Genomic DNA, 25,946 nt, shown 5'->3' with positions numbered 1-25,946 from the left:
GCTTCATATAATTGCTTAGAATTCTTTTTTTGGATACTACATTGCATTTGCCAGAATTAATAAAAGGGGTTTGGCATGCTACTATTTAGATATTTTTTGTGACTGTAATTCATAAGGATTTTTTCAGCAAATATTTGTGGGGTATAATCAATGTTTATCACACAGGTTAAGCTTCAACAAAAGTCTGTTCACCAATTATCCAGGCTCTAATTCTCAGGAATTTTCCAATTCTTTTGAATTTTCTTTTCCAGTTTTCTTGAATTTGGGAAATTTCGGGAAAGGGAACAGGAGGGCTGTTCCATTTAAGGGAATGGCGGGGATTGGGTCAAGGAAAACTTTGCCAGTCCATGTTCCTTCTCCTCATGGGAACACACGTGATTTGCTGGTGTGGGTCCATGTTATATACCCCCCTCCCCATATTCTTCTTAACAGCATATATTACTAAGCCTCTCCTCCAAATCATCCCATATCTGAATCTGCAAACACTCTTTCCTTAGTAAGTTTTAGGGACTTAAAATATATGTTCATTGGCTGACTCTCACATTACTTACATGGTTCAGATTGGTTCTCATAACTCTGCCATGAGTTTTATGCCCCGGTGTGCTCAAACTGGAGCTGATGTGTTCTCACGTCAAAGAGCTGGCTCGTGCTTCTCAGTTTCTTGCCAGCAGTAAATTACTGCTTAACAGATAAAGTACTAAAACTTAAAGAATGTTGTTGGCAAGGATATGGACAAAAACGAACCCTTGTGCACTATTGGTGGGAATGTAAATTTGTATAGCCACTGTAGAAAACAGTATGGAGGTTCCTCAAAAAATTAAAAATGGAAATATCATATGATCCAATAATTCCACTACTAGGTATTTACCCCAAGAAAACAAAAACACTGATTTGAAAAGATATATGCACTCTTATATTTATTGCAGCATAATTTGCAATAGCCAAGATACAGAAGGGTGCTGTATATATATATATATATATATATATATATATATATATACACACACACACACATATGTATATATATATACACACACATATGTATATATATATATATACACACATATGCATACAGTGGAATATTAAGCAGCCATAAAAAAGGATGAGATCTTGCCATTTGTGACAACATGGATCGACCTAGAGGGTATTATACTAAGTGAAATAAGTCAAATGGAGAGAGACAAATACCACGTGGTTTCACTTATGTGTGGAATTTAAAAAAGAAAACAAATGAGTAAAAAAACAAAAAGCAGAAACAGATCCACAAATGCACAAACTAATGGTTGCCAGAGAGGGTGGGAGTAGGGGGAGGGCAAAAGGGGTGAAAGGGGTGAAAGGGAGTGAGAGATACAAGCTTCCAGATTATGGAATAAGATGTGGGGATAAAAGGTACAGTGTGAGGAATATAGTAAACGGTACTGTAATAGTGTTACATCGTGACAGATGGTGGCTACACTTGTGATGAGCAGAGCAGAATGTATAGAGTTGTGGAATCTCGATGTACACCTGAAACTAATGTAACACTGTGTGTCAACTATACCCAAATAAAAAAATTAGAGAATGACAGTTTTTTTTTTAAGTATTTTCTCTCCTTCTCGTTTTAAGGCAGGTTTAACAACTTACTTTCATCCTGGAATAAACTTGAAGAAGATACATTATGCTAGCATCAAACTTTATGAGAAATTGGAAGAGGAAACTGGACAGGTAAATGTATTTAACTTGAAATTTCTTTTAGGTCGATTTCTCAGAAATGTGTAAGATTTCTGAAGAATTTGGACATATTATCATGTGTGTAGTGACATTAATGGCATGTGAAATGTTTAATGTGGTAGAGAAATCTAATGAATGTGTAAGATAAGAACCCCTCGAGTTTGCTCTGTTTTGGGTTTAATTTCTTGAAGTACATTTCCCATGCAGTTCACCACTCTTCTTGATTTTTTAAATAAGGAAAGGATAAAAAGCAGCTTTCAAAAATATCTTTCATCAGCTACTATATCTAGAAACTCAGAAATCAGAGTATTTCAGCAACTGGATTACAAAGGATCTGATGGCCATGCCTGAAGATTGTCACACAGCTTTGAAAAGTACTTCACTAAAAGCCCCTTACTTTTATTTTTATCTCTTCTCATGCTTACATTAGTATTCTCAAAATAAAGTCACAGGCAAACACTACCCATAGGCTAAGATGGAAGTTTACTTAAATTTTTCATGCTATTTTTCCTTGCCTAAAACTATCAGAGGGCCCACAGCCAAAGGCCAGAGGGGGAGAGTCTTCATCAAGTGAACCCTGCTTGCCTTTCCAACGTTTTCCCTTGCCACTCTTTGCTATGCTCATACGCTTCAGTTAATCTTAATTACATATAGCTCTGGAATGTGCTGGGCTCTCTGCCTGAAACAACATTTTCTCTGGCCCCATCTCAACACTCACCCTTTACCCTTCCCTGAGGTCACCCCCTTTGAGAAGCTGTCTTTGACTTCCCCCACCCACCAGTCAGGACAGCTAAGGGCACTTCTCTTGGTTCTAACAACATATGTATGTTCTTATAACGTTCCTTTAACACGAACCTCTCCCCCCTGCCCCCCGCCCCTCCCTGTTGTGGCATTTGCTTTACTGTTTGATCTTCCCTCGGGACTATGAGAAACTTGAGGGCAAGGAGATCTTTTATTTCTGTAACCTAGGGCCTAGCCGAGTCCTTGGCCAACTGAAGGACATCAAGAACTGTCGCATGAACGTTGTTTTCACTTCACATGAAATCTCATCACTGCAACATTCTGATTGTTTACATTCCTTCCTCAAATCCTTTGTCTTTCTCTTTGTCACACAGTTTTCTTTTACTCTGTACATGAACCCTATCCCGTGTTATTGTAATTGTGCTTCCAGCTGTCTGCCTTCCCCTGTAGACCATAAACTCCGTGCAGAAGGGTCTTTGCTTCTTGTTTGTAACCGCATCTCTGCGGCTTAGCATGGTGTCTGACACAGAGGAGACAATTAGTAAATAGTTGCTGAATGGGCGTCTTTTTGTAAGAGGCAACTGTTTGATACAGTTATCTCTTGCACGGCATAGACCATCTCTTTTCTTACACACTTGCATTTTCATCGTGCTGAAGGAGAACCATGTTTGAATGCCAAATAATGATTTATGTATGTGTTTGTCTTGGCATTATTGTCACAGGTGGTGGGGTTCCATCAGCCAGGGAGTATCAGAATCGCTACCACTCCTGTAAGGGTAGATGAATTTAAATATCAGATGACTCGGACTGGCTGGCATGCAACAGAGCAGTATATTATTGAGCCTGAAAAAATTCAAGAGATGTTTCCGCTACTCAACATGAATAAGGTATTTATCTTAAGGGTGTTTTCGCCATCCATTAACTTGAATTAAGAGTAGAAAAAGTTACTTTAAGAAGTTTATTAAAGGTAGAAAAACTTTGTGCGCACGTCTTGAATGGTGAAATCAGATGGTTAATGCTAGAATTTGGGTACATAACAAGGTGGGCTATTACGTATGCCAAATTAAATAAAAAAGTAATGAAAAAAGGTTTCTACCTGGGACAACTAACGAGACATTTTCAATACCTTCTTATTACTATGTCCCCCAGACCTAGGGGTTTCCATACATAAGCTACTGTTGAGAACTTCAGAGAAAACAATGACCTGGTATGATAAATATATATAGAGAAAGGTTGTCTTATTGAAACTTTTTACAAAATCAAATTTAGAGGTGCCATGCTATGTTGCTCTATAAATATCTTCTAGCTCATAACTGTACTGCCAATAGGCTCCATACCAGATATTTATCTGGTTTTAACCATTTGCTTTTGTTTTGCTAGTCAATACTCCCATTCGAATAGTAAGAATGGCTAACACTGTATTACATAACACTATGGCACAGATTTATGTACCAGGTACTACTATGCTAAGCTTTTCATAGGCATAACTTTATTAATATTCACAATAATATTATACAGTATCTATTATTACTAAACAGGAAACTACAGTGTAGATAGTTTACATAATGGAACCAAGCTCATCCAGCTAGAAAGAGCTGGAGCAGAGACTTGAAGCCAGGCTCTCAGACTCCCTTGTACTCACTACTCAAGTATACCACCAGGTGAGGCTGTCAAGGAACATAGAGGCTTAAAGTTTCTCCCTAGTGACTGCCTGTAACATCTTTGAACTGTAGCAGCACCTTGTATCACTGAGGGGGTGCTGGGGCTGTTTGCCCTCGTGAGTCTTTATAGGCTGCTGGCACTCTCTTGTCTATAGTTTTGTGTGATGACAGTGTGGTGGCAGAGTGATGTCGCATTGCATCGTCTGCATTGAAATTCCACCGATGTAAGAATATGTTATATGTGTTTATATGTCACCCTCGGAGTGCTTTGCTGGAAGACCTCACCATCACAGTGTTTTCTCAAAGGTATTGGACAATGGAAATACGTGGGAAGAGTATTCTCTGGGTCTGGGGCAGGGTGCCAAATCAAATAAATACAGGATTACTTCAATGAGGACATATCCATTATAAAATATCAACATGACATTTGGAAGTCTACAGTAATATGAATTCCATTAAAATCAAAACAAGTCTCTTGCACTAAAACTATAACAAGAGATTGGATTAGTATAATCAAAAGCTACCCACAAAGAAAAGATTAGGCCCAGATGGCTTCACTAGTAAATTCCACTAGACATTTAAAGAAGAATTAGTACTAATCCTTCACAAATGTTTCCAAAAATAGAAGAGAAAACTTCCCAACTCCTTCCATGAGGCCAGTATTACCCTGATACCAAAACCAGACAAAGACATGACAAGAAAAGAAAGACATATTGTGAATATTGGTGCAAAAATCCTTAAGAAAATACTAGCAAACAATTCAGCAACATTTAGAAAGGATGATGCAGCACAACCAAGTGGAATTTATGCCACGGTTGCAGGGTTGATTTAACATCTGAAAATCGATCAATGTAATATGCTACATTAATAGAATAAAGGACAAACACGCACGATCATTTCAACAGATGCAGAAAAGACACTTGACAAAAGCTCCTTGTTTGGTGCTCAGTAGATTTCTGTTGAATGGATGAGACCTGAGTATAATACTGCACAGTGTTCCTTCTATCAATTCGGTTCATCAGACTGTCATTCTTCTTTGTTTCCACGTGGTACCCAGACTGAAGTCCTAGCATAGCATAGGTATTCAGGTATTAAGCTGTTGAATGACTAAATCAAGTATACATTTTCCTGACACTTACATATATTTAACAAGTGAATTTATTAACAGTATTAAACAATTCAATATAAATAATTGATCGGTTAGTATTAGATTAACTGAAAATGTTAGAAACCAAAATGATAATGCTTAGACAAGATAGAAGATAATTTCTCTTTCAGTAAGGCAGTGCAGGATTTGAATGATGGCTATTTTCCACAAAGACTTCAGGAACCCAGTCACCTTCTAGATCATTGCTGTTATTCCTAGGGTGTGACTCTTGTGTTCTTATTCCAAGATGGCAGCTAGAGTTCCAGCTGTCATATCTGCATTCCAGACAATGGGATTGAGGAAGGGTAAAGAAGAAAGGACAAACGGCATATGCCAGTGGCTTTTAAAAAAAATAATTCATTAAAGCTGCCACATGATGCTTTCATTTATATTTCATTGACCAAAACTTAGTAATACTTTTAGCTACCAGTTGGAACTAATAACAGCCAACTATTGGAAACTGTTCTTAGTGGCCATGTGTCTACATAAACATTCAGTTTACATTGCCATGAGGGTCTGGGGCGAGAATGGATGTTGGAGACAATTGCAAACCTCTATTAAGTAGCCTGTCTACTTAACATTCAGTGTGAATCCTGCCCTAGTTTGAGATTTGATAAAGGGAAAAGAAGTACAGATTGATCAATCCGATGCCATGATACACTTTTACAGTCCAGTTTTACACAGAATAATGGATATGTATTTGTTTAAATATTGACTCTTTTATGATCGATTTAGATTTTAGCTGGACTGTATAATCCTGGAGATGGTCACATCGATCCTTACTCTCTAACTATGGCCCTAGCTGCTGGGGCTAGGAAATATGGTGCCCTTTTAAAGTATCCTGCCCCGGTGACTTCTCTGATACCCAGGTCAGATGGAACATGGGATGTTGAAACACCACAGGGATCTATGAGAGCGAATAGAATTGTGAATGCTGCAGGTAAGCATTATATATATAATTCAATATATGTGTAATTAGTAGGTTTTTTTCAAGTGGCAAAGAAATAAGATATTTGGCCATAGAGTAATATCTAATATTTTACATTATGTACATTGTTAGGGAACACTGTAACATTCCGAAGGTGAACATTTTGTCTGTTTCTAAGCTACAAAGCCCTCCCTCCATCACTTTGCTTTTGGTGTGTGAGATGCCACCCTGTCCTTGGTTACCCATAGAAAGTTGGTGTTCTTCTCCATTCTCTGTTTTCTTCTGCTCCAGATCATCTTTTGCTAATGATGCTGCTTTTTCTATGTTCACTCATTCTTTATTCTAATAGCCAAAGTCTAGTATTCAAATTCGTGAGCATCCTTTTGTTCTCAGTTTACTTTTGGGAGCAGATCTGATCATTTGTGTGCTCTCTCATCCTTTTCTGATTCACTGACTTCAGTCAAAAAACGTTTAACTCTTTTCCTTTCAGAAAATTTATTAAATCTATTTCATAACCTTGATTTTTTACATTGTTCTGTTACAATTTAGACTCAGATTAGTGAAGTCAAAAGGGATTATTTGAGTTAATCTCACAACCCACCCATTTTTCCACTGTGGAGACCAAGTTCCAGAAATGTCATGTTACTTGGCAAAGCAGCAGAGTTATGTTGGGGCCAGGTTTTGGACCTGAGTCTTTTGATTCCTGAGTTAATACACTTTCCAACAGGTCATTTACCTGTGAAATCATTTTCAATTATCAGACATACAAAAGTAAGCTCTTGTGCAAAGGAAAATGCTTATGCAGTCTGAACTGGACTAATAATTTGTATTTACCTGTAGTTCATAGTGGTTAATTTAAAACCCAAAGTAATCAAGAGCCAGTAACTGATTTTCTTGTGGTCTGTTCTTGGAGTCATTACTTAAATTATAAAATGAAACCAATCTTTATTATTTATTAGATCAAATTATATTTAAGAGTTTAAGTTACTATTTTTGAATTTTTCTAATCCATGCCCTCCATTTGAAAAGCATAAAAATCTTATGCTTTCTTTAATATTATTTGAAATTCAAAATAATGTAAAAGGACTTGCCTACACAGTAAAAGCAAAGGAACAAAACATTGCTTTGTTTTTGAGCTTTGCCTCCCACCCCACCCCACCCCAATCCCTATCTGGTAACCCATCACCATCCTTGGGCACCACTGATCTAAATTTTGTGAGAAGATCTAAGGCAATGAAATCATTCATATTTTCTTCTGCATGTAGCAAGGATTGCTTGTAATCTTGTAACTTTATGGTCTCACAAAATTATTGTCTAAATCCATCAGACTGTTTTTATAGTGATAGCAAATGAAACAGATGAAATACACTCTGACCTCCATACCAGACATCACTAATTGATCACTGCACTTATTTCAGATGGGCTTGGGCGTGTTCTCCCATGTCTCTCAACACAGTGCTTCAGGCAGCCACACACTCCCAACTGATATTTTGAGAAATAATGTGGAAGAACTTAATTTAACATATTTTTTGATGTTTTCCTAAGATGGTAAGCTTTTATTTACATAATTCATTGCCACTGTAATACATTTTTCTTTTTTTTTTAAATGTTTATTTATTTATTTTTGGGGGAGAGAGAGAGAATGCGGGCTGGGGAGGGGCAGAGAGAGAAGGAGACACAGAATCTGAAGCAGGCTCCAGGCTCTGAGCTGTCAGCACAGCCTGATGTGGGGCTCGAACTCACAGACCACGAGATCATGACCTGAGCCGAAGTCAGATGCTTAACAGACTGAGCCACCCAGGCACTCCTGTAATAAATTTTTTCTAAACCATAAACTGTGAGGAATAAGGAAACACTGAAGATAAAGATAGAATAATTCTCAAAGACATCTGACCTAAACCCAGGGCAGTGGTTACCAGGTGAAGTTTTCTATGCAACTGTGAAATCTTGTGTGGTTGGGTGGGGGAGGGCTCTGGCAGGAGGTCCTGGAGTACAGCTTTTCTGGTGCCGGCCTGGGAAAGAAATCCCTGGAATTAGGTTGACAGTGTGGCCCTGCATTTACCGCTTCATGGGACCTAATTTTCTCCAGCCTGGATTGTTCTCCAGGACGCCCTTCTTTGTTCTTTCTTCCGGAGGTGTTTTACCCGGCCACATCTACTCCCTCTCGCATCCTCAGTTTTTGGTAAGCCAAGCAGCTCCTTCTTGAAAATTGTGTGAAGAACTGTGCTGTCTCAATGTTCAATTCTTTATCTCATGCAGATTGTATCTCTGGCCCATAATCTTGTTTTTTTTTTTTTTTTTCTTTTTTCTTTTCTTCCTCTATCTCTTCTCTTCCACTGGGTAAAAGTTACTGGAGAAAATCTAACTGATTGCATATTTGTAGTCCATGGAAGGTGTGGAGAAGTATGTGTTTAATTATTTGTAAGTCTGCTTAAAAAAAAAAAAACCTTATTTGCAGTATAGAAGGTAAGACTCAGTAACTGAGGGCAAAGGTTTGGGTATGCTCGCTTCTAGAACTGAAATTAACAGAGATCATTTTTATGAATAAAGCATCTGCAGAAAGCATTGTGTTAACGTGATTTGAGAATGCGTGGCTGACAGATGTATCCCAGAGTTACTTAGCGAGACAAGGATGCCTCACAAATTCAGGCAAGGCCTTCAGGCTAGCTCTGAAATCTAATTAAAGCAACCAGGATATAGACTTGGAAATGTGACCGAAATATAAAAGACGTAAACACCACCATTATGGTACTCAACTGTACCATAACCTGCTAGAAGTTTCTTTATGTGAAGTCGTAACAGAAGGCAGCTGAGTCTTTAGTATATTCATGAAAAGGAAAGTCTAAAAGTAAAAATGTGTCCGTTTGGGGTGCCTGAGTGGCTTAGTTGGTTAAGCATCGGACTTTGGCTCGGGTCATGATCTCGCAGTTGACAAGTTCGAGCCCCGCATCAGGCTCTTTGCTGATGGCTCGGAGCCTGCTTCGGATTCTGTGTGTCCCTCTCTCCCTGCCCCTCTCTCGCTTGTGCTCTGTCTCTCTATCAAAAATAAATAAACATTAAAAATTTTTTTTTAAAAATTAAAAAAAAAAATGTGTCCGTTTGCTGATGTGTTTCCAGCATTGTCCAGGTGTATGGGGCTCTCTGGCCCAGAGACACATGTATTGCCAGCCATGTGACCTGGGCAAATTACTCATTTGTAAAACGGAGAGAATAGTTCTCATCTCAGAAAGCTGTTATGACTGGTAAGTAGCTAATAATGTAAAGTACCCTGAACAGAACCAGTACCACACAGTAAGCACTAGAAAAAATAAGTCTAATAATTATGATTATAATTGTTTCCTTGAAAGCCTATCTGCCCCTCCCACCACCCCATCCCGGGAACACTAGCATCAGTTTGCTATAACTTCTGGGCACAGGCTTTTAACCTTACCCACCTCCTTTCACTTGTTCCATTGTCACACAGCACCCATTCTGCTGGTACATTTGGTTCTCAAACTGATGTATATATGAATTGCTGTGGAAAGTTTCCCAGATTTCAAAAGATTCTAATTTAAGTGATCTGGGTGGGGACTCAGAAGCTCTATTTTAAGCAAGTACTCCAGGTACTGTAGTGTCTGTTCCAGATGGTCTGCAAAACATCTTTAGAGAAACACTATTACATAGATGTTCCTAGAGGAGAGAGAACGTAGTAACTTTATTCTTTTACATTTTTTTTAATGTTTATTTATTTATTTATTATTTTATTTATTTTATTTTTATTTATTTTTTTTCAACGTTTATTTATTTTTGGGACAGAGAGAGACAGAGCATGAACGGGGGAGGGTCACAGAGAGAGGGAGACACAGAATCTGAAACAGGCTCCAGGCTCTGAGCTGTCAGCACAGAGCCCGACGCGGGGCTCGAACCCACGGACCGTGAGATCATGACCTGAGCCGAAGTCGGACGCTTAACCGACCGAGCCACCCAGGCGCCCCTCTTTTACATTTTTTTTAACTTTGTTTTTTAATGTCTATTTATTTTTGAGAGAGAGAGAGAGAGAGAGAGAGAGAGAGAGAGAGACAGAGCACAAGCAGGGGAGGGCCGAGAGAGAGGGGAGACACAGAATCTGAAGCAGGCTCCAGGCTCTGAGCTGTCAAATCTGTCAGGCACAGAGCCTGACGCTCAGAGCCCAACGTGCGGCTTGAACCCAGGAACCACGAGATTATGATCAGAGCCAAGTCGGAAGCCTAACTGGCTGAGCCACCCAGGCACCCTGTAGTAACCTTATCCTTGAGCAAGCAGAGCTGAAAACTAGTTTTGGACACTTGTGACCTCTTGGGATAAAAGAGTCTAACTTGCCTTTGGTACCTGAAACTGCTCAGGGGCATGAGAAGATATTTTATTATCATGTAAGTTTTTTCTCTGCCTGGTGAAGAATGTTTCTCTTGACTCCTTTTCTACTTGACTCATTAAGCCTGAGATAACTTTATAAACTTTACTTAAGACTTTTCTTAATATGGTAAATCAGAAATATGATTGGATCATGCCAACGTGAAGCCCAGTGTTAGGCCAAAAGAGAATTGTTTAATTTTGCCGGACACTCTGCATCAGAGAATGCCACTGTATAAACAAACCATCACTGTCACCGTATAAACCACCTTGTACAAGTAAACTTGTCTATGAACCTTCACTCTTCATTTTAACTCTATTTCTATTAATCATTGCATTAAAAAAAAAAACAGAAGCCTTTTCCAATAACTATTTTTATTGACCCTTCTGTTGTTTCTCAGGTCATAATGGTAGATTTTAGTGATTCTTCCATATTTGTCTCTCTTACCTTTGAACTTGGTGGGTGGGTGATGTAGCGAGAGTTTAATTACAACCACACCAGATTTAGGTTAACTTGCTTGACAGAAAGAGGAAGAAAATGCCAACAAACACCACCACCATAGGGCAAAACAGCATTGGGCTTGTTTTGGAGTGTAAAATCATATAGTTCTATAGTACTTACGCATATGTTCCCACTGTATTTTAATGATCAAGTGCATTAATAAGCAAGCAATTAGACTCAGAAATTCATAAATATGTTTGAATAGGAAAGAATTTATTTTCTTCAATTTATGCTTTTAATTGAAATAAGTGTATCGAGGATACTGGAGTGGTTTGAATTGCTAGGCTAAATATTTTGGCTTTTTATATTTTAAATCTGCTATGGTGCATATAACTAGCATTTATGGCTTTCCTATATTTTCTTACAAAGTTCTTCCATTGAAAATTCACTTCTTCCTACTAACAAAAATAAATTAAATCTGTAAATTATTAAAAGACCAACAAGAGGCTCTAATGCCCACAAGTAAGATTTTTGGTTTGCAAATAGACATCCAGTTAGGGGGCTATTAAACAAGTATGGCCAGGGGACCTGGGTGGTTCAGTTAGTTAGGCATCTGACTTTAGCTCAGGTCATGATCTCACAGTTCGTGAGCTTGAGCCCCACGTCAGGCCCTGTGCTGACAGCTCAGAGCCTGGAGCCTGCTTCAGATTCTATGTCTCCCTCCCTCTCTGCCCCTCTCCCCCACCTTGTTCTCTCTCTCTCTCTCTCTCTCTCTCTCTCTCTCTCTCCCCCTATCTCTCTCTCTGTCTCTCAAAAATAAATAAATATTAAACAAACAAACAAACACTTATGGCCAGTTTAGCCATTAGGCCAAAGCAAAACAACAAAGCCCAAGGATGACGTTTAGATAGTAAAATAGAAATAATTAAAAAAAATTTTTTTAATGTTTATTTTTGAGAGAGAGAGAGACAGAGTGCAAGTTGGGGACGGGCGGAGAGAGAGGGAGACAGAGAACCTGAAGCAGCTCCAGGCTCTGAGCTGTCAGCACAGAGCCTGACGCGGAGCTCAAACCCACAAACTGTGAGATCATGACCTGAGCTGAAGTCCAGTGCTTAACCGACTGAGCCACCCACGCACCCCAGTAGAAATAAATTTTGACACATAGGGTACATAGTCTGGGTTCCCAGACTGATTCATAATCGATGATCCTGTATTTAGCTCTGAACCTCATAATGACATAGGCTTCAGAACTCTTTATTAGATTCCTAAAAAAAGCAGAAACAGAAATGGTTAAAAAATTGAGTGCAACCTCTAAAGAAATAACTTGAATAAGATTCTCTAATCATTTGAACGATTACTCAAAATTATTCTGAAGCAAACAAGCAAATAGAACCTCCTTCCCCCAAATAATCTGCTGATGGGTCAGGCAACACCATGTCCCTGCCAAATAATCATTCTAGATTCTAAAATACCTTTATGCAAGTGAAGGTGTCTTGGATTTTTAAAACAAAATCTTCCCATAGGAAGAAAACCAATAAGGTATGATGATTCCAAGGTCTCCCAGTGTGACATTGGGCATGTCTCTTTCCTTCTCTGGACTTTAGCTCCACGTCTGTGTACTGAAGAGTCAGCTGGGGGAGAATCAAGGGTCCTTTCAGCCACAATCTGGTTTTTTCTTTTGCAAAGGTAAAAATAACATTCATCCCCACCGGTAAGACAGTCTCAGTACACACTGTGAACTGAGATACATTCTCATAGAGGTACTCCCACTTACTGGACTCATGGTTCCTTCATGCCCGTTGCAAGAAAGGATCTTACAGATGTATTCTAGCCAAGCGTTTACAATAACAGATAAAACTTACTGTGCTATCTCTCCCAAAGTATATACATTTTCAAAATTTGAGTTAACACAACAATTCTGTATTTGCAGAATCTTAGGCATCAGTAATGTGGGGAGAGGAGGGTCTGGGGGATAGAGGGATTGCCTTGGAAGGCTTTCTTGTGCACAATTATTATACTGATCAACACAGGCCCCTTTATTGTTTGATCGTTTGTGTTTCAGGAGTAGGGTCAGTCCATTACTGTCTTTCTTATCAACATTTGTACATTTTATATATTTGGGTTGTTTGGTTTGTCCTTCAAATAAATGTGTTGTTGTTTTCCTGCCTGCCTCTGCTTATAGACAAAATATTTTTTCAGGAATTACAGACTCCTGAAAAACAAGTATGTGTCTGTTAGATTATAGGTGTCTTCAAAACGCTGGGGCAGGTAAAATACTCTCTTCCCCCAGGTTCAGTTTTGTAATGACAAAAAATTTAAAGTTGTTATCACATTCTTTAGACTTTCCATGAGTACTGAAGTCTTCTTGATATTTTATCTGAAAATAAATTGCCATATCCGTGTCAGGTGTAGTATGTTTACGTATGTGGTAACGTTTTAAAATGACTCTTTTTTCTTTAAGGATTTTGGGCTCGTGAAGTAGGTAAGATGGTGGGACTAGAACACCCTCTCATTCCGGTCCAGCATCAATATGTTGTGACATCAACTATACCTGAAGTGAAAGCTTTGAAACGAGAACTCCCTGTGCTCCGTGACCTGGAAGGATCCTATTATCTGCGACAAGAAAGGGATGGGCTTTTGTTTGGTCCCTATGAAAGTCAGGAGAAAATGAAAGTGCAGGACTCGTGGGTCACCAATGGAGTCCCTCCAGGTGGGTTCCACAAATGCCAGTGTGTGCAGGTCGGGCACATATGTTTTGTCTTCTCTGTGGCGGGGGCTAGCTGTAGACTAAGATGACACCGTAACATTAGACTACTGGATACCTGGGACGCTGGAGGTGAGGGGTTTGAGGCCAGCTCTGTTCTCATGTCCCTTTCACCGATCACAGCAGGAAGTAAGGAAAGAGAGAAGAGGCAGTTGGTGATGGAGAAGCTGAAGAAACATATCTTCCGCTTCCCGGTAATTTTTCACCTGCCCGCAACAACCTCCTTCCTCCCCACTTTTTCCTTGCTCTCTCACCTGCCTGGTCTAGTTTCCAGATTTGGATATAGCTGATATTGTGCTTTGACGGTTGGAAACATGGCAGGTAGCAGAGACAGGATATCCGGCCTACTAAGAATGAAAGCGTCAGAGTCTGTCACAGAGCAGGATAGGTTGCTCCTGCAAACTGATGTCCTCCCCTACTCCATAAATAAATGTAGAAAAGCCCTATGTGAAAGCGGGAGGAACCATAGTTTCTGTAAGGGAGGTGGACCCGTTTTGTTTTTCATGAAACATTTCTACAGAGCTAAATTAAAGGTGGAGGTTACCTAAGGAGGTAAACAAAACAATCTATAGAAAGTACTAAAATGTCATTGGGGCACTGAAATATTATAGGGGATATAAAGAAATGGAGGAAATTGTACTTCCTAGAATTATACTTTGATAAGCTACTTGGGATAGGGACTGAAGTTCTCCCCTACTCCTCAATACACATATGCCCATGTGACCACAAATGATCACTAAACTGCCTTCCAGAGAAGTTGGGCCAGCTAGCTGAGGGCTTTTGTTTTGTTGAGTTGGCTCTGCACATTTGGGCTTGCATGGAAGAGCTCCTGATCTCAGGAGGGCTGATGGCCACCTGAGAACCTTCCTTTCTGTTCTTCCCTCATGCTGGCAGCCTGTCTTCCAAATAAATGTTTTGTTTTTAAAAATTTTTTTTAATGTTTATTCATTTTTGAAAGACAGAGAGACAGAGCACAAGCAGGGGGTGGGGCGGAGAGAGAGGGAAACACAGAATCCGAAGCAGGCTCCAGTCTCTGAGCTGTCAGCACAGAGCCCGATGCGGGGCTTGAACTCACAAACCGTGAGATCATGCCCTGAGCCGAAGTCGGATGCTCAACCGACCGAGCCACCCAGGCGCCCCATCTTCCAAATAAATGTTGAACAAATATTTAAATTTCCAAATTCCAAGTTGGAGGGAGAGCCAGATTGTTAGCTGGCCCTGGGCACGTACATGTCCTGGTCCAACCCTCGTGGTCTGCAGGCCTCTGTGCAACTGACCCAACATGCTTTTCACAGGAGGAACAAGAAGCTGGCTGACTGCTGTGTGGGAAAGTCACCGGTATTGGCAGAGAAGTTCTTTTAGAGGCTCATTTGTGGCTTCAATCACAGTACCTTTTACGAATGAGGAAATTAATGTGTTTCAAGACCCTGACTCTTTTCTAAGAATCTAGCTCTCAATTACGTATGGGAGCGGGCGTGAGGGAGGAGGCCTCCATGCCATTCTTTCTGTGCTGAGAGCTAAAAGGCATCTAGCATCCATTATTCTAGATCCTGGAGTAGTTTTCTGTTTATGCCCTGTGTCCTTACATGACTTTGCAAGCTCCCATTTGCCCTTAACTGGGAGGATAGATCAGACTTTTAGGGTTAATTAAAAGATAAAAGTTCTCTCTTGACAAACCAGTTATTGTTTGTTTTTTAAAATTATGATTGGTTTACATGTTGAAAACTGTTGATATACCTAGATTTATATTTATTATTAAGAGGATTAACTTTCATGCTTTTATTATTTCAACAAAAATAAATTATTATTCTCAGAAATGTGATGGGTACTTATCTGTTGATAGTGAATATTAAGTTTAGACTTAAAAAAAAAAAAAAGAAGTACCTTCCATAAGACCATCTTTAAATGTAAACTGATTCAGACTTAAGTCACTTTGGAATACCTGTCAGGGCAATTGTGGCATCCTGACCACAATGGTATGTCTCTTCAGGGTTTGGAAAGGAGCTCTTTGAGTCTGATCTTGACCGAATTATGGAACATGTGGAAGCTGCCATGGAAATGGTTCCAGTCTTGAAAAAGGCTGATATCATCAATATCGTCAATGGTCCTATCACCTATTCTCCTGACATTCTGCCTATGGTGGGGCCCCATCAGGGAGTCAGAAACTACTGGGTGGCTATAGGCTTTGGGTAAGTATCTCTTTCATTATTTTATTTTATTTTATTTTATTTTATTTTATTTTATTTTATTTTATTTTATTTTATTTTATTTTAATTTTCAAGAAAGTGAGCACAAGTGAGGGAGAGGGACAGAGGGAGAGAGAAAGAGAATCCCAAGCAGGCTTCATGCCGAGCATGGAGCCTGATGCGAGGTTGTATCCCATGATCTGAGCTGAAATCAAGAGTCAGGTGTTCAACTGACTGAGCCACCCAAGCACCCTGAGTATCTCCATTTAATTCAACATTTATTATAGAGTCAAGTATCTTTTTTAATAGAGTCAAGTATTATAGATAAGTCTTGTCTCGTAATCTCAGTCCAAAATGGAAAATGAGAGAAGGGCAGAGAGTTTTCTTCCTTAAATGACCATTGAGATATGAGGAATAAGATATTTCAATCTTCGGGTGCCTGGGTGGCTCAGTCAATTAAGCATCTGACTTCAGCTCAGGTCACAATCTCTCAGTTGGTGGGTTTGAGCCCCATGTTGGGCTCTGTGCTGACAGCTCAGATCCTGGAGCCTGCTTCAGATTCTGTGTCTCCCTCTCTCTCTGCCCTAACCCGGCTTGCTCTCTGTCTCTCTCTGTGTCTCTTAAAAATAATAAATAAACATTAAAAATTTTTTTTTAAAAATTCACTTTTAAAATCCTGACTGTATAATGGTTTAATCACTTGTATAGATTTTATTTTATTTTATTTATTTTTTTTTTTTAATTTTTTTTTTTCAACGTTTATTTATTTTTGGGACAGAGAGAGACAGAGCATGAACGGGGGAGGGGCAGAGAGAGAGCGAGACACAGAATCGGAACCAGGCTCCAGGCTCCGAGCCATCGGCCCAGAGCCCGACGCGGGGCTCGAACTCACGGACAGCGAGATCGTGACCTGGCTGAAGTCGGACGCTTAACCGACTGCGCCACCCAGGCGCCCCACTTGTATAGATTTTAAAGATGATCACATAGAAGGGCAGTGATTTCCTGGAAACCTCTCTTCGCATATTTCCTGCCATTTCCATTATTCCTATCTCTTTTCATGCTGTGTATGTTCATATTGGTCAATTTGCCCCAATTTTACAAGGCTGTTTTCATAACACAGTGTGACAAACATAATACCGAGTATCAAATGAATAACGTATATGATGCCTTTTTCACCATAATTCAGGTTTATCCAACATAATTTGTTTCTTTAAGATTCCTCAGGTTGCTTACTATTTACGATTCTGTTACCCATATGATGCTTCATCCTTAATATTTGTCCCATTAATTTGTTGAATATTAATGTCAATCCCACTTTACTATCATATCACAGCTTCTAATATTCTATTTTTCTTCTCCATTTTATTTGGCCATGTATTCAACTAATATCTCATGTTTGCCAGCTCTGTACAAGGTCTCTTTGCTAGACACTGGGCTACAGCTAAAAACAAGGCATTGAGGTCCGGCCAGAGGTGTGTGACTGCTTGGGGTGCTGTTCTGCCAGTACAGTAGAGGGGCTGTGGTCTGAACTGAGGGAGGAGCAGCAGGGACTGAGAGATAGGAGATAAAATTATTTAGACTTGATGATTGATTGCATTAGGTCTTGAGGAAGAGAAAAAAAGCAAACGATGGCTAACTTTCTAACTTGACCCCTGGTTGGATGCTGGGGCCATGGGGACAGAGAATCAGGAAAACAATGAGTTTCATTTTTGAAAGGTTGGGTTTGAAGTGTTAAGTTGATATCTTTGGGACATCTAGAGGGAGAAAACCAGATGGAGACAGAGGACCTGGAAGGTATAAAGTAACTGAGGGTTTAGGTAATCACCAATAGCATCCGTATGCAGGCATGTGTATGTAGGAGTGTTTCTTGTGTACATTACTTGAATATCTTCTTTAGAGGAATGCTTATTCATATACTTTGCCCATTAAAAAAATTGATTATTTGTCTTTCTACTGTTGAGTTGTAGGAGTTCTTTATATGTTCTAGGCATAAGACCTTTATCAGATACATGATTTGCAATTTTTTTCTTCCATTCTGTGGGCTGTCTTTTCACTTTTTTAATGGTGTCCATTGAAGCATGAAGGTTTTTAATTTTGATGAAGTCCAGAATGCGTATTTTTTCTTTTTTTTAGCATGTAGTTCATATATAAGAAACCATTTTCCAGTCCAAATTCATAAAGATTCATACCTATGTTTTCTTCTAAGAGTTTATAGTTTTAATTCTTTCATTTAAATCTTTGATCAATTTTGAGTTAATTTTTGTATATGATGTGAGGTAGGGGTCCAACTTCATTCTTTTGTGCATAACCAGTTGTCCCAGCACTGTTTGTTGAAAAGACTGTTCTTTGCTCATTGAATTATCTTGGCTTCTGAGATATCTTCTTTCTGACACCACTTCTGATACCCACATTCAATTTTTCAATTTTCTAATTCTCTGACACCAACTGGGTGTCCAACAATTCAATTCAATTCTGATCTTAACTTCCAGAGTTAGTGGTTAAGGACTCAGTCCCACAAAACTGCCTCCACTTCAGATACCAGTTGCAAGTCCAGGGATCACCTGTACATCTGACTGGCTGTAACTTTGCGAGTTCCTACAACCCCCTTTTCAGGCTTGACAGTTCACTAGGGTGGCTCACGGAAATCAGGAAAACACTTCCTTTTACCCATTTATTATAAAGTATACAACTGAGGAACAGCCAAATGGAAGAGATGCACAGGGTGAGGTGTGAGGGGGAGGAGTGTGGCACAGAGTTTTCATGCCCTCTTTGACACACCACCTTCCTAGCACATCAGTGCGTTCAGAACCTGAAAGCTCTTTGAAGTCTGTCATTTAGGGGTTTTTATGGAGGTTTAATTACATAGGCATAATTGATGAAATCATCGACTATTGATGATTCAACTTCTTGAACCAGCCCCTATTTAAGCCCCCAGGTATCACTCACTCCACCTTGAGTCATCTCATTAGCATACAAAGACTATAAATTCCAGAGGTTTTAGGAGCTCTGTGCCAAGAATTGGGGACAAAGACCAAATATTTATTTTTTATTATACCACAACATCCTTGACAAAAGTCATTTCACCATATGTGTATGGGTTTATTTCTGGACTCCCAATTCTGCCATTACCACATTTTTTTTTTTTAGCGTTTATTTTGAGAGAGAGAGAGAGAGAGTATTTGCATGCATGTGAGTGGGGGAGGGGCAGAGAGAGAGAGAGCGAGCGAGAGAGAGAGCGAGCGAGAGAGAGAGAGAGGGAGGGAGGGACAGAATCCCAAGCAGGCTCTGCACTGTCAGCACAGAGCCCCACACAGGGCTCTATCTCACGAACCATGAGATCACCACCTGAGCTGAAATCAAGAGTCCGATGCTTAACTGACTAAGCCACCAGGCACCCCCACACTGTTTAGATTACTATAGGTTTGTAGTAAGTTCTGAAATTGGGAAGTGTGAATTTTTGCTCTTTTTCAAGATTGTTTTGGCTACTTTGGGTCCCTTAAATTTTCATGCAATTTTTAGGACCAGTTTGTCAATTTCTGCAAAGAAGCCACCTAGGGTTTTGATAGGTATTGCATTAAATCTGTAGATCAATTTGGAGAGTATTGTTATAACAATATTAAGTCCAATTCATGGACATGGGATGTCTTTCCATTTATTTAGATCTTTTATTTATTTATTTATTTTTAAATTTTTTAAAGTTTTTGTTTATTTTGAGAGACAGAGCAGGAGCAGGGGAGGAATAGAGAGAGTGAGACACAATCTGAAGCAGGCTCCAGGCTCTGAGCTGTCAGCACAGAGCCCAGTGCGGCGCTCAAACTCACTAACCATGAAATCATGACCTGAGCTGAAGTCGACGCTCAACTGACTGAGCCACCCAGGCGCCCCTGTTTAGGTCTTTTAAAATTTCTTTCAGCAATGATTTGTAATTTTAGAGTACAAGTTTGCACTTCTTTTGCTAAATGCATTCCTAGGTCTTTATTATTTTTGATTCTGCAGTTGGCTGAATCATAGAATTATTGATTTAGTCAATGAATATATGTGGATCATTGACCACGAGCCATGCTCTGAACAAGCAGACAGTATCCCTGACCTTATTATATTTATATTTTAATGGAGCATCTGTTACTACTTGCCAAGGAAATTAGGAAGTTGATTTCTTTAGAACACCAGTTACTTATTACCTAGAAATTGTATGTACTTGCATGGGGCTAATGTTGCATTCCTGCTCTGATTGTTCTGGGTAATTTTCCCAGGTTGTAGACGTTGGGAGATGGATAGGGAAGATGACAGGTGGGGGGCAGGCAAAGTGCCTCACACTCTGACAGATTTGGTCTGAACAAAGGACTTGTTGCTATCTTGCTAAGATATTTCTTATGTAAAATGGAATGCTTACATTGGCTGCCCCTGCTGGCTTGCATCAGTGATCCATTCCCTGGTTCTGGAGGCTAGTGGTTTCCATACCTGGCTGAGCAGGAGAATCACATGCCCATGTTAAAAAAGAATCTCAACCTTGTGATTAGTCACTTATGCATGCTTCGTCCTCCTTTACATCGTATCTGTGTAATTCCTATTTGTCAGGAGAACCCATGAAGCTGTGTTGAATTGGAAAACTATAAGCAAATGGATTCCCAGACACTACTCCTATAGGTTCTGAATCAGTGGTCTGGGGAGAGGCCCAGGGATCTGCATTTCAATGTGTCTGTTATTCTGATACAACCGTCCAGAGAAATTGGGGAACTTGCAAACTGTGTACATATATGCCAGTGCTCATTTACCTTACTCACAGATCACCCTCAGTCAAAACTCTTTTACTTTTGTTTTGTCACAATTCTAACAAAAGGTTTTTTGCTTCTAGGTGACACCATGTCAACCAACATGTTTAATGGATTGTATTGAATTGAATCTAGTTTTCTTGGCTTAGAGCACATTATAAACAGGAAACTTAAGGAGGGGAGAGTGCTGTAAGATATAACATCTGACAGTTTAACGGAGTTATCCTGAAAAGCAGACACAAACACTCAAAAAGCATAGTCACTGGGCCATTTAGAAGCGGGTTCTACAGATTAATGTTAGCGACAGAAGAACCTAACTCTCCTTTCCTTATTAAGTTCCCTTCCACTTCCATGCCACACAAATTACTTGGTATGAAAGTCTTATCAATTGGGCATAGGCATACTCTGTTACTGGTTGTATAGGGGCCTAACAGCAAGCATGCATTGCTGGCCTACTATGTGCTTTCAATGTCATGCCAATGTTCTCCACCAGAACCATAAAGGAAGTGTGCATGAAAGAAGACTAAAGCTCAGGGTGGTCACACAACTTGCCCATGGTTACACAGCTAGTACTGGCAGAAGTGAAATCATACCCAGAGCTCTCTTACTTTATGCTTGCTTTTAACTGCTAAGCCAGGGGCTCTCAATACATGTTTCATAACACTCAGTAGTGTGGCATTTGACACATAGTTTGTTAATGGTTAGAGAGCTGAAGTTTGTAAACACTTTTTGAAAACAAATTATCCTTGATTCAGGATTCTCCCCAATTGACAGCACTCAGCCCCATTTGTTAGCTCATATACACTACTGAAAGGGAAAGAACATGATGGCATAGCAGTGAGGCCACAGGAAACCAAGCACAGTCCTGGCTACTCCCAAGAGCCTGTCAAGGATGTGAACGCTGTCTGTCATGTGTGCCTTGGCTGAAAATTGGGAACTGTTGAAAAGGTAAAGTTCAGTAAGAGAGAGTGTATGCTGAAGTCAGTTGATGGAGTCTGTATCCTGACCTTTATTGCAGTGTGACCTTATTTAATTGCTAAGTGGGGACTGGCTTTCCCAGTGGTAAAATAAAATTGCTAAAGAATAAATCATCTGGTACATGTTAGGTGGAAACAATGCCTGGCAAATAGCAAGCACTCAATAAATGTCAATAAAACTTTACACAATTTCAAGTCTTATCAACAGTATCTCTAGATCTCAAAAATGACAGCTTTTGTATATCATACATTGGGCCTGGTTAAGTGAATTTTAAGCATACATTCAATAATTTTTCTTGCTTTCTTGAAACTTAGTGAGATTGTTTGTGGGTGATTTGGATGACCAATGTCTTTTTTTCTTTTTTAACTATTTGGAGAAGTATGTAAATTGTCGCCTTTTTATTCTACTTGAGAAATATCCTCGTAACAAATTTAGTTACTCATTTTTGTAAAACAGCAAAACTGGTATCTTGTGGGAAAATAGTTAACATTTAAAGTCTTTGCTCAGGTGCTCCCAAGCTCTCAGAACCCGTGAGTCTAGCTGTTAAGTTGTGGTCGTTCAGGATACTGGAATTTCTTGCATTTTGAGGTCTGCTCATGTAGCTCCGTTTCTTGGTCATCCCCCACATGACTTTCTGCTCATCTCATTCCTCAGAAGCTTGTCTTGACTTAAACCACAGATAAACCTATAGGAAAGTTCTTCACTAGGCAAGAGGGAGTGGTTAGTACTGCACATGGCCAATGTTAAACTGTGAATCCTTCATCTGATAGCAACTGATTTGCCACAGTGATGTTCTTGGTTTTAAAGCATCATCATATAGAAATGGACAACAAGACTACCCTCATCACCAAGTGACCCATTAGTTGCAAAATACAGGGGACAGTGTTCCTTTTCTCTCCTCCCCACAAGCCCCTGGGTGAGTGCCTCTTCCTCTGAATGCTTCTAAGATAAAGATTCAAGGTCCTTGCACAGAGGTCATCGCCTAAGGGGACCTGAACTAAGTTGAGTCTGAGAAGAGATGTGTCACTGGGCAGTGTACGGTTTCTCCTGCAAGGTTCCCATCAGTCAGGATAATTCTAGATCAGAAGGGCTGCTAAGATAACCACATCTTCCTCTTTTCTTCCTTTCCTCCATGTTCCTAAAGTGAGCATCTTTTCTAGCTAAGAGTTGTAGGCTATTTTGCAGGTATGCATCTCTTGAAACTGTGGAAACAAACTAGCTATCAAGTCAGTACATTTAATTTGGATGCCCAAACATGTATTTTTCCCAAGGAAAAAAACTATAGTATAAGCATTAGGTTGACTGTCTGCTCTGAAGATCACAGAACACTCCAACTTGGAGGCCCTGTAGAAGAGTTGGACATGTTTCATTATTGGAAAACAACATGTGTTCATAACAGGGTGTTTATCTCTGTATTTGAAAGATATGGCATAATCCACGCCGGTGGGGTAGGGAAATATCTCAGTGACTGGATCCTGCATGGAGAACCTCCTTTTGATCTGATAGAATTGGATCCTAATCGCTATGGCAAATGGACAACAACTCAGTACACTGAGGCCAAAGCAAGAGAGTCATATGGATTCAACAATATAGGTAAAGTGCAAATTTACTATTGTCTGTGAAGTGTGTACAGAATTGACTTGCAGTGCCTCTGATTTTAGATCTTTGTTATTCTGTGCTTTGTGGTGGGAGTACTTAGGGATTCTATTAAGTATTATGCCTCTAAGACACAAGAAGGAATCTTATATGAGTTTGTATATTTAATGTGTGGAGTGCTTCCGTGATTTTAAGTTTTTAAATTTTTTTTAATGTTTGTTTATTTTTGAGAGAGAGAGAGAGAGACAGACAGACAGACAGACGGACAGACAGACAGAGCATGAGCTGGGGAAGGGCAGAGAAAGAGGGAGACCCAGAATCTGAACAAGGCTCCGGGCTCTGAGCTGTCAGCACAGGGCTCGAACTCACAGACTACGAAATCATGACCTGAGCCGAAGTCGGATCCTTAACTGACTGAGCCGCACAGGAGCCCCAAGTGATTTTAAGTTGCTTTTTTTTTTTTCCCAAGTGATTTTAAGTTTTAAATTTACTTTTACTTTATCCTTGGATAGCTATATGAATGACAGTCTGGCTTTTTTTACATAATTTAAAAAAATTGCAATATAGTTGATTACATATGTACACATATATGATATTATGTTAGTTTTAGGTGTACAACATAGTGATTTGACTTTTTTTTAAATTAATTTATTTATTTTGAGAGAGAGAGAAAGAGAGAAAGAGCACACGTGGTTGCCTGTGGGAGCAGGGGAAGAAGAGACAGAGGAGAGAGAGAATCCCAAGCAGGTTCCCTGATGCCAGCTCAGAGCCTCACGAGGGCAGCTGGATCCCATGAACCCTGAGATCATGACTGAGCCAAGATCAAGAGTCTGACACTTAACTGACTGAGCCACCCAGGCACCCTGTGATTTGACATTTGGGAACATTGTGAAATGTTCACCCCAAGAAAGCTAGTTACCATCTTTTACATAAATTTCATACATATATGTGCTTCTGGATGTTAAGAACTATGTTTTCTACTTTCTGAATCCCTTTGAAGTTTTTTACAGTTTTGGTTATACGGTACTTAGATACTAGTTTTCCTTTTTCAGTTGGTTATCCTAAAGAAGAGCGATTTGCCGGGAGACCAACTCAGCGAGTCAGTGGGCTTTATAAAATCCTGGAGTCTAAGTGTTCCATGGGGTTCCATGCAGGCTGGGAGCAGCCACACTGGTTCTACAAACCAGGCCAGGATACTCGGTATAGGTAAGTGAATGGCATGACCTGCCTGTGGCTCTGAATGTAGAACGCGATTTTGGAAGTTGAATGGAGGGACATCGGAGAAGCGCTGCCCCTGCGCCCCCAAAGAAGTCACTCCACCCTTTCCAAAGAGCATTGAGCCTTTTCCTACAAAAATGATTTTCTGGCAATGGAAGCATTATTCTATCCCACGTGACATTGGCTCACATCTCTAGGACCCATGTGGCCTCCAGAGTCCTACAGCCAGCTCAGGTGAAGCCTCCACTTGGCATTTTCCAGGAGCTCAGGGGAACCTTCCCCATCCCCTCTTGATCCCCACATGGCTTCAGGTGGCTCCTAAAGATGTGTCCTGCTTTAGGATGCCTGGTCGAATCACGTTGTATGGAAATAGTCTAGAAATATGGATTTTCTATTTATCAAAGATAGTTCACAGCAACTGCTTTCTAGTGTGTGTGCACTGAGTCATGCAAAATATATGTACCATTGATAAATTAGGGGAAAGGATCATTTACTTAGCATTTTAGGTTAAGCTAAAGCATAAAGCATGTCACTGAAACAATCCTCTGAATTCTTCTAGTGTTGTTACCATTGTTATACTTGGATTTTGAGCCATTGTTGTCATTTGGGGTTAATAATGCTTATATATTTTTTCTCATGAGAATCCATAAACCAAGAGAAAACAAATAGCAAATCCAGAAATTGTTACCTCTTTTTTTTTTTTTTGGACTTGTCATTTTGCTTACTAAACAGGTATTGATGTCTACTTTAAGACCAGATCTAAATGGTACAAAGTATAGTAGAGGCCCAGTTGTTGATTAATGAATTTGGGCTCAGTAGAAAGTCTAGATTATCTGGGGGCAAAATACTGGTTTGGTTTTTCCTAAACGACTTGGATAAATGCCAAATCTGTTCTTCACCTTTGCTCTTTGGATCTGACCTGTTCCTTCCATTATTTGAATAATTAAACAACTGAAAACTCATTTATCAGACAGAATTCTGCTCTGCAGTTAAAATACCACATTAGAAGTTGACTTTGCCGAGTGGGAAGAACTGTGAATGAGTCAGTAGACTTTTGTTCCAGGCCAAGCTCTGGCATTTATTAAGACAAAGGCCCTGGAAGTCACCTTGTACCTTTTCTCTAAAAAAATGCAGATGTTGGACCAGGTTCTTGCTTGTAACAACATGAACATCACTTGGGAGACTGTTAGAATGCAGGATATAGGTCTCCACCCCAGACCTGCTGCATTAGAATCTGCATTTTAACATTTGTAAGTGATGTACAGTTGCATGAGTGTTTGAGAAGCACTGGACAAGATAGCTCTACCCCGTTATATTCTGATTTAACTAGGTCCAGAAAAGGGGTATTTTTTTTAAATGCTCCCCAGGTGATTCTAATATTCAACCAAGATTGAAAACCTCAGGGCTGGTAGACTTCTATGCTTTCCTCCAGATC

The 25,946-nt window shown here is 39.8% G+C and overlaps 1 protein-coding gene across 2 annotated transcripts in view; it reads left to right on the top strand.

Annotated features, from left to right (window-relative positions):
- DMGDH (dimethylglycine dehydrogenase) overlaps positions 1-25,946 on the top strand; it is a 69,957-nt gene that overhangs the window by 9,113 nt on the left and 34,898 nt on the right. The window contains exons 3-9 of one of the 2 annotated variants that reach the window (XM_030323663.1): positions 1,606-1,704; positions 3,174-3,338; positions 5,995-6,199; positions 13,459-13,707; positions 15,752-15,950; positions 23,121-23,290; positions 24,346-24,499. In XM_030323663.1, the coding sequence (XP_030179523.1) occupies positions 1,606-1,704; positions 3,174-3,338; positions 5,995-6,199; positions 13,459-13,707; positions 15,752-15,950; positions 23,121-23,290; positions 24,346-24,499 (1,241 nt within the window). Of the gene's footprint in view, positions 1-1,605; positions 1,705-3,173; positions 3,339-5,994; positions 6,200-13,458; positions 13,708-15,751; positions 15,951-23,096; positions 23,291-24,345; positions 24,500-25,946 lie in introns of both variants that reach the window. The other variant, XM_030323658.1, reaches the window with a different exon arrangement.

Source organism: Lynx canadensis, chromosome A1 (assembly GCF_007474595.2).
Source record: "Lynx canadensis isolate LIC74 chromosome A1, mLynCan4.pri.v2, whole genome shotgun sequence".
Classification (NCBI taxonomy): domain Eukaryota; kingdom Metazoa; phylum Chordata; class Mammalia; order Carnivora; family Felidae; genus Lynx; species Lynx canadensis.
This window is presented reverse-complemented; position numbering and strand designations above follow the sequence as displayed.